The sequence below is a fragment of the Platalea leucorodia genome, assembly GCF_965183815.1.
Source record: "Platalea leucorodia genome assembly, chromosome: 11".
In the NCBI taxonomy this organism is placed as follows: domain Eukaryota; kingdom Metazoa; phylum Chordata; class Aves; order Pelecaniformes; family Threskiornithidae; genus Platalea; species Platalea leucorodia.
In genome coordinates, this window is record NC_138833.1 from 20,548,658 (window position 1) to 20,556,974 (window position 8,317).

At 42.0% G+C, this 8,317-nt stretch overlaps 1 protein-coding gene across 2 annotated transcripts; it reads right to left on the reverse strand.

The window, feature by feature from the left end:
- Positions 1 to 662: 662 nt before the first annotated feature.
- On the reverse strand, positions 663 to 8,109 carry LOC309596269 (hepatitis A virus cellular receptor 2-like). Of its 2 annotated transcripts, XM_082324222.1 has the most exons (8): positions 8,006 to 8,109; positions 5,668 to 6,012; positions 5,007 to 5,057; positions 3,049 to 3,128; positions 2,733 to 2,789; positions 1,872 to 1,986; positions 1,244 to 1,283; positions 663 to 845 (listed from the first exon to the last, which is right to left on the reverse strand). In XM_082324222.1, exons 1-8 carry the CDS (start codon positions 8,052 to 8,054, stop codon positions 752 to 754), a joined length of 831 nt encoding a protein of 276 aa, XP_082180348.1. In that variant the 5' UTR covers positions 8,055 to 8,109; the 3' UTR covers positions 663 to 751. The 2 variants fall into 2 exon arrangements, with proteins under 2 accessions (XP_082180348.1, XP_082180349.1); XM_082324223.1 differs by lacking the exon at positions 5,007 to 5,057.
- Between the last annotated feature and the right edge of the window lie 208 nt (positions 8,110 to 8,317).

Below are 8,317 nucleotides of genomic sequence, written 5' to 3' on the forward strand. Positions count from 1 at the left end.
ATAGGCAGGCCCGAGGAGAAAGCCACAGAAGAAGTGACGTGTTTCACAGAGGAAAACACGTTTAGTCATAGTTCTCTGAAAACAAGCTGTGAATATTCTGCACACTGAAGTACTGATCCTGGAGGCTCTGAGGACAGCCCATGGGGGGGTGAGCATCAATAGCTCCTCCAGATTTAACTGTGCGTGGACAGGAATTAGTACATTGCATTACTGAGTTGTTACCAGGACTGGGTACACCTGACTTCAATGAAAATTCAACTAACTGTATATTGAAATACCAGTACTACCAAGTTTTCCTATGTGTCATCTTTGTCATGGCAGCTATGAGATTGCTTCTGCCCTCTGATGGCATGGACTCTTTTGTAGCTGGCAGATACAACACACAGTGAAGACAAACTTTTAAAAAGCGTCTGTGGTTTTCCGTCCGTGATGGAGTAGCCGTTCTGGCACTTCCTCTTTTTTCCAAAAAGGAAGAGAGAACTTGAAGCAGTTAATAAATATAATGGCAACTTTCTTCAGGGTTTGATATGTGAATTCTGGAAATTTCCATTCAAGGCAGTAGGGTTTATGTTTCTGGAACAGGCTGATAAAGTTTTTAATTAGAAGTGTAGCTTTTATTTGTTTTATTAGAATGAAGTGAATAATGCTTCAGTAGTCCAGTCACGTTTTGCTGCTGAGCAGAGGGAGCAGCTAACATTCTGCAAACTATTTAATGTCCCAGTGATGACAAAGGCAAGCATGCATACAGTCCTTAGTGTATTATATAAATGTTTTCCTCTGCATGGATCTCATCTTCCAGGGCGCGATGGTTCCCTGCACGTTCTGGTCTCCAATATGCAATGAAGCTGCACAAAAGAGTAAAAACCATGCTGTTAAACAAAAAACAGATAATAGAAACAGAGAAAAGCAGATAGGTAAATCAACCAGCTCACTGGAAAAATGTAAAATATGCAAAAACACCTATTTAAACATGACTGATAATGAGTCATTTTTCCACTTGTGAGACAACCCACACTTGAAGTTTGCATGCTCCCTAATGCAATGAACTGACAGTTATACTCATTTTTGCTTACTAACTAATGATAATAAATAAGATTTATTCATTCCTTTTTGCATTGTTTCCTGGTAACTTAAGATTAAAAAAGAAAGTCAAAGTAGGTGGTGGAGCAGTCAGCATACTGACAACATTTTCTTTCTGCAACCTAGTGTGACTTATCAGCTAAAGCAGAAACAGAATACTTACTTTGCAAAGTCACCCGTCTTCTTCGTGTTGTATAAATATTCTAAGGACCATCCAGAATGAAAAATAAAGAAAAAAGAAAGAAAAAAAAATTATTTTCTTTAAGCCATCCGAAGCAGGTAAAGTAGCAGGTTCAAAAAAAAAAAATCAGGTGTAAGAAACTAAATAAGGGAACTTCAAGCAGATATTTTCAGTATAGGAAATCCCCATTATTTCCATGAGATCTAATTCATATGGCTTGGTCTGACCAAGAGCCTCTACGGAGAAAGTCTGGCACATAGGAAAATATTAGATATAGTTAGATGAAACCAGTGCCCCTCCCATTGGGAAAGACTGGGACAACATGGCAACTGAGGAAGGGGTAGGAGGAAATGAGTGGGGCCGGGGAGGTGGGCTTGTATCACGCATCTCCTCACCAGAACGCGGGTCAACTGGTTACTAAGAAGTCTGCGACAAAGTGACGAGACCACGGGTCCCACGGGCCAAGGGGGAGAGCTGGGCAAGCAACCACAGCGCAGGGCACAGGGTGAGGCCACCCAGAGACCTCAGGTCACCTCCCTGAAGCAGAAGACATGTGGCAGCTGCCACAGCTGTGATAGACATACCTGACCAAGCCCTGAAAAGTACTTACGTCTAGTGAGGAACAGAGCCAAAATAAGGATGGCTAGAAGTACCGCACATAAACCAATCCCAATGTATAGCCCATTTTCTGAATATTGCTGCCTGGCAAGTGATACAGATGCATCCTGTGAAACACAAAACAGATGAGCATTAGTGGCACTGAGAGCAAGAAGCCCATCCAATACCCAAAGGCCATTTGTGAGTTTTGTAACCCTGCAGTAAAAGTACACTTGCTCTCAAGAGCCTGATTTGAGATACAGGACTAGTTTCAAGCAGAATCACTGCAACAGTTGTGTGAACCATGCTGTTAAACACATTATTTTTTGACATTGTCAAAGGACCTGAAGTTATGACAAATCCCATTTGTTCAGGTTTAATACTATTTGGTGAATATTTTATTTTTCACGATTAAAATATCTCCTGGTGTCACACCCTCCAAACTTTTTGTCAGCTTATTCAGTAGTTATTCAAGGCTTTATACCAATAAGTAAATATGCCTTCTCTTTGCATTGGTCTTTAAGCAAAACTTCTTTCTGAAGCCAGCCGTTAGATATCTAACCTCTCATTAGGACCTCAGGCCTGGAAAGACGCTGAAGCGCAGCATGGTCCCGACTTACACTCTGCACATGCGGCAGTACGAATGCCCACAGCACATACTGCCTTCTAGTACATCACAGCAGGCCTTCCCAAAGGCTAGCTTGGCTGTCTTGTCTTCCTGATAAAATCTGGGTGATCTTACCGCCTGTCACCCTGCAAGATGTACTGGAAGACTCAGCAGGACAGACACAGAGCTGCCTGTTTGAACCCCATGGCACGGGGAACGGAGGGCATCCCTGTGCTGTCAGGTGGGTTTCCCCATGTCCTGCCATACCTGCAAGTCTGAGGTTACATCCGAGCAGTTGGAGGTGCTTGAGCAGGGACCAGAGGTCTGAAAGGCAATATAGATGTTGCTAAAGCTCTTCCTGCATTAGTAGGAAGTACTTTATGCATACAAAGCAGATTTTTTTTTTCCTCTTTAATATTGAACACATAAGCATTCTTTCATAAACACTAAACATTCAGACTACAAAAAAACCCCATTCTTTTGCAATCAAACTAAAGCAGTATAAGTGAACTGTAGGGATTACCCAATAACCTCTCGTGTCAATCCACTTTGTCTAGGTATGCTATAGCACAGAGATGCTTACAGTCCGAGGGGCTTCCGAAGCAGAAACCGATGGCCACGTTCTTGGGATGGTAAAGGATGATTCGCTGGCGCTCCCGCGAGCTGAGCAAAGGCAAGACAAACACATCACTTCACAGAGAACCGTTCTGCCTTGACCGAGAGGAATTTGTACGGCTGACGTGGGATGACCAAACTTAAGTATCTCTCTATCAGGAGTCTCAGCCCTGCATATCATAAAGAGGTTGGTGCCTTCAGAGGGCAGCACAAAACTCTGAATATTGGAGCCTCTGCTGTCCTTTTCAGAGCTTTGAATTCCTTCCAGGAAACACTTAGCTCTTGCTGTTATCTCAACACAGAGCCTCGAAGGAAGGAGTTACGAAGGTAGGCATCTGTTTTTGGAGCCAAGAAGAGGCAGTGGATGCCTAAAGCAAACTTAGGTTATTTGATGAAAACTGATGAAGGTTAGCTCAGGGCCTTGAAAGAGCAAGTGGTGCAGAATTAGAGAAAGCAAGTGATACTTTTAAAGTCCCAGGCAGCTATACAGTAAACAGACTGACCAAAGTATGATATGTTTGCATAGGGACCTGCAGCATATTTTGAGGTCATTTCCCAGAGCAAAGCTGTTTGCAATATTTAAAATGCAGAGCTACAAACTCAGTCTCAGTTTCTTCATGTGTTGTCAGATGATATACAACCCTCCTGAAAACAAAACCTCCTGTTGACATTATGAAAACCCCAGCTGGTTCCTTTGATGTTTTAAATTGTTACCCTTTTCCCAGAAGCTTTATTTTGAAGAGGACAAAGATCATGTGCTTCACTGTTCTCTTCCATTGGAGATGCTGGAGTATTCCTACCTCAGAGGCCCATGGCCACCAGCCTTTTCCAGTCTCCCTCTGTGTGAACATGCACATATTAACTTGTATTCTGAAAACATAAAAACCTGTTCCACCAGCAGCTAAGGAAGATGTCACAGGGTTAAGAAAACCCGTGAGTCCTACGACTGGAAGCCATGTTATTTGCAGCTAGAACAGAAACAGCCTGAGAATGTTTTCACTTCTTCTTCCAAAAAGGAAATTCAACTGTTGTAACATTTTAGACTTGCTTAGCTGGAAACATCCGAGATGGAGCAAGAAATACAAATGGCATCCCTGATTTTTCTTTCAAAATCCAGAGAATAAGCTGTTGTTACACTATGAGCTCTCTCTTGTGTACTAGAAATTAAAGTTGTCTTTTTCAGGCTGAAAAAGATGCAGCTGAGTGGGTATACGATAGAAGTCTGTAAACTTGTGACTGGAATGGAGAAACCGAGTGAGGAATAGTTGTTCACTGTCTCTTCCACTACAGTGAGGGGCCTCACATCATTAAATATGCATAGGCTACTGAGGATGTGGGCAGCCTCTGAGACACACGCTATACCAGGGCAGAAGAATACTTTGGCACTGTATCACAAAACTACTGCCCTGTTTCTACAGTCCTCCTTAATCATCTGCTGTTGACTGCTTTTGAGATAGGATCCTGTATTAGATGCACTTTTGAGCTATCCCAGTAAAACTGTTCTGTGTTACAGAGCAACAAATAAATGGATTAAATAGTGGGCACACCCAACTCCTAAAAATTTGTGTTTTGCTGTTCATGGGATGCGTTTCCAGAAGACGAGGTGAGATTTTATACCACAAAGAAAACAACACACCAAAACAACAGCCACAAGAAAAACAACACTTGCAGCACCAATAAAAGATCTACTTAAGCACAACACATGCAAGCAAACTTCCTCCCATGTATACATGTTCTTTCTGTTGGACTCTCTATATAATGTCAGGCAGAATTTAAATCCAAGTTCTGATCTCTGGTTCTATGGTAATGTTTAGTAAATTTTAACCAAAACATTTCTATCATCTACCATTTTGTTTCCTTCCTAAAATCACCATTTGCAGTACAGCTTATATATGCTATTGAGATTAATACTTGGATAAAAGTTACCTGAGGTCTGTTCAGAGGTGTAAGTGTGAGGACTTGCAGTAGAGATCCTAGCTGATGTTCAAAAATAAAACAAAACCAACATACGTTATAATTAACCTTAGCGTGCATTTACGTAGTGAAAAAGAGAAGGTGTTTCTATAACAAAAATTTGCTAGCACCAGCTACACATCTGTCAGCCACTTGTTCCGTATATTATTATGCTTTTACAAACAAGAGAAAAACTAAAAAGCAAAGGAAGAGTCGATAAAAAAAATTGTCTATACTAATTTTGTGTCCCTGGGCTTTACTCTGGAATCAAGCAGGGAAAATGAAGCACCGTTTTCTACGGAAAGGGTGCAAGTATGGCACTTTAGATGAATTCAGTGCCCTATGCTGCCCTTTCTCTTAAATTCTTCAAACAGCGCTTCTGAGAAAGCTCAGTAGTGCTGTGCACCATGAAACGAAGCACCATGCCCTTTTTTTAATTGCAGTGACTGCGCTGGGATTACATCAATGCCAAAGACAGCTTAATTTAAACAGCACTAACAGAAGATCTGCAAATTCCTAAAGATCAGTCCTACAGATGATTATAGAAATAGTTTCCACCACAAGCTTTGAAATCTCGACTCAACAGCAGGTTTACCACAATAGTACTGACGGAAGAGAGCACCTCTGCACTCACCTTTCTCTATCACAACCTTGTGATTACTCGTCTGATCATTGAACAACCCTGAGATCTCCACGCGGCAGCAGTATGTCCCACTGTCTGCTTCCCTGGCGTTCACGATCGTGAGGGACACATCACCCATCAGCAGGTTCCCTTTCAACATATACCTGCTGTGGTACTGCTCTGTCACCCTCCATCCATCTGTCCAGATAATGGGCTGATAACATTTTGAAACAGGGCAGCTGCCACGACCCCAGCACATTGATGTGATGTCTTGTTTCCCCCTAACGTTGTAACGGCAGGGCACAGTGATATCCTGACCAACCTTTCCTTTCACAAGTGATCCCGATACCGTGGGGCCTGTGGACAAAAAGACAAACGTAGCTGTTGAGCACAGTGTACTCAAGTGGAAGCTTCTCACACGTTTTGCATGACCCGATACCTCCCATCTCGCAAACACCACCAGGCATTGCTGGAGCGGGTTTTCCACGAATAGATGTGAATCCCAGCAGGACCAATGCAGTGATTTGTTCAGAATGTGTCTCTAGCCAGAGAAAGAAGAAACGCACTTTCTGCAGCCTCTGCAGGTAGGCAGAGAGGTGAAGAGAGCACAGAATTTGTATCTGCACAACTCGGTGGCTTCTCTTTAGCCCTGTCCGGTCTGTTAGCTCTTTATTTTTTTTCCTTAGTTCAGATTTAACCCAAGCTACACATGGGGGAACAGTAAGACATTGACTTTCATTAAAACCATCGTGGGGACACTCTTCCTCCCTTTCAATAAAAAGCCACAAAACGGCAGGTTTCATCAGAATGATCACTGCTGAACACGTTCCCTTTTTTCTTGCCTAACAACAGATTTTGCCTATTCCTATCAGAAGAGATTTTTCAGAGCTTTTCTGAGAAATTTTACACCCTCTTTTTTCACTACCTTATTTTCTTCCCTCATTCTTATGCAGTTTCTAACTTGTTTGTTCTCGTTAAAAGTAATTTTTCATGTTTCCAGAAGGCTGTGTCATGCTATTCAAGTCAAACCAGTGAGACCTCGCAGCCAGTAGCCCATTCATCACAGTGAGATAGTTTCTTTCACTGCATTTAGACCGCTCTAGTCAATATTCCCTTTAGGAGGGTTTTAATAAAAGCTGTATTAAGTGCCAGCCAAAATCATTTGTGCTCTGGTGATCCATAGACATCCTGCAGCCACCTCCTTCTATCAGGTTACGCAGTGGGGCTCCTGAGGTCCGCATTCTGCCTGCTTGCACTTCAAAGAAAACTGTTTGCCGTACACTTACCGCTACACATTTCTTATCAAATTCAGGAACACGGGATCACGTGTAAATATTTCAATCTATCTGTATTAACATTTCAGGGATAGGATTCTCTGCAGCAAGCACAGGCAACAAATTATCTCTATTAAGTCTAGCCCAGTCCATAATTCGGGAGGGAGGTCCCCGAGGCAGGCCCACCAACATGCAGCAGTGGATCCCAAGCCCTGTATGGCTTGATTGCAATTGTCCCTTGTGCAAAAGCTGTTTTCCCCAGCTCAGCTCAGTCATTTTTCCTAACCTAAGCTATTTAGTTAAAAATAAGTCTGCATTCTGAGGCTTTGCCACAATATCATACTAGAAACTAATCTCTGAAAATAAGGTGTTTTATTTAATATAAAAAAGCAAGCTCTAAATGAATCTTATCATAAAAGGCTTTATAAAGAACCAGAGGAAATAATATCTGTAATATCCCTTTTCTTTCTACTGAACATATTCTACCACCACATTTTTAATGTCTATCTGCCTATATTAGTACCCCTTTGCAACCTGTTGTTTTCAAGTGCTATTGGCTTTAACAATATTTTCCTAGGAGGACTGCTTTCTCAGAATAAAAAAGGAGAAATTATCAATTCGTCCCAATAAAATTTCATATTGGCTAAAAAACACCAGAAGCCACAGTTGACCTTTTCCCTGTCTTCCTAAGCATTCACCTTCACAAAGCCCATTGAAGTGAAATATCCTTGTTTGACATCTTTTCTAAAATGATTTAAAGTTCTCTGCTCATCTCAGATCATTATCTAAAAAACCCAAAAGATCATTCATTAACAAGACTAGCAGACAGCCCAAGCAGCAGCATCTTTAAAACCATCATACCCTCAACATGATTTTGTTTTAAAAACGAGATAAGGCCATCAGAAGACTATCGAGCTACTGTGATAAAGTTGCATTCATAACACAAAACTGCAGTCTCTGTGCCACGTGGCCACTCTTCCCGTTATAACGCAAAATTTCTCTTTGCAGCCGTCAGAAACATTGATGCATGTTACCTCCATCCACCTCCACCTATTCGTTTAGGCCCACTTAGTTACCTGTAAACAGGATCAGAAGAATCCACTTCATGCACAAATAAGACGACATTGTGGCTGAAGATGAGGAACGCCACTCCTGTTCACCCTTCGGGCACCTACTTTTAAGAAAACTTATCTTCTTTGTAAACTTCTAGTTTTACTTCTTAGTACGTCATCTTCAGACACAGCTGAGAATGCCCTTTAGCCTAGGACTGCCTTTCCTGTGGTTAGCCTGTTCGTCTCTAGCAGCACAGCCAAGCACCGCTGCCAATACACAGCTGAACTCTCGCTGACTGTGGTTTGACTAAAAGGCTAAAATACTTTGCAGCACTT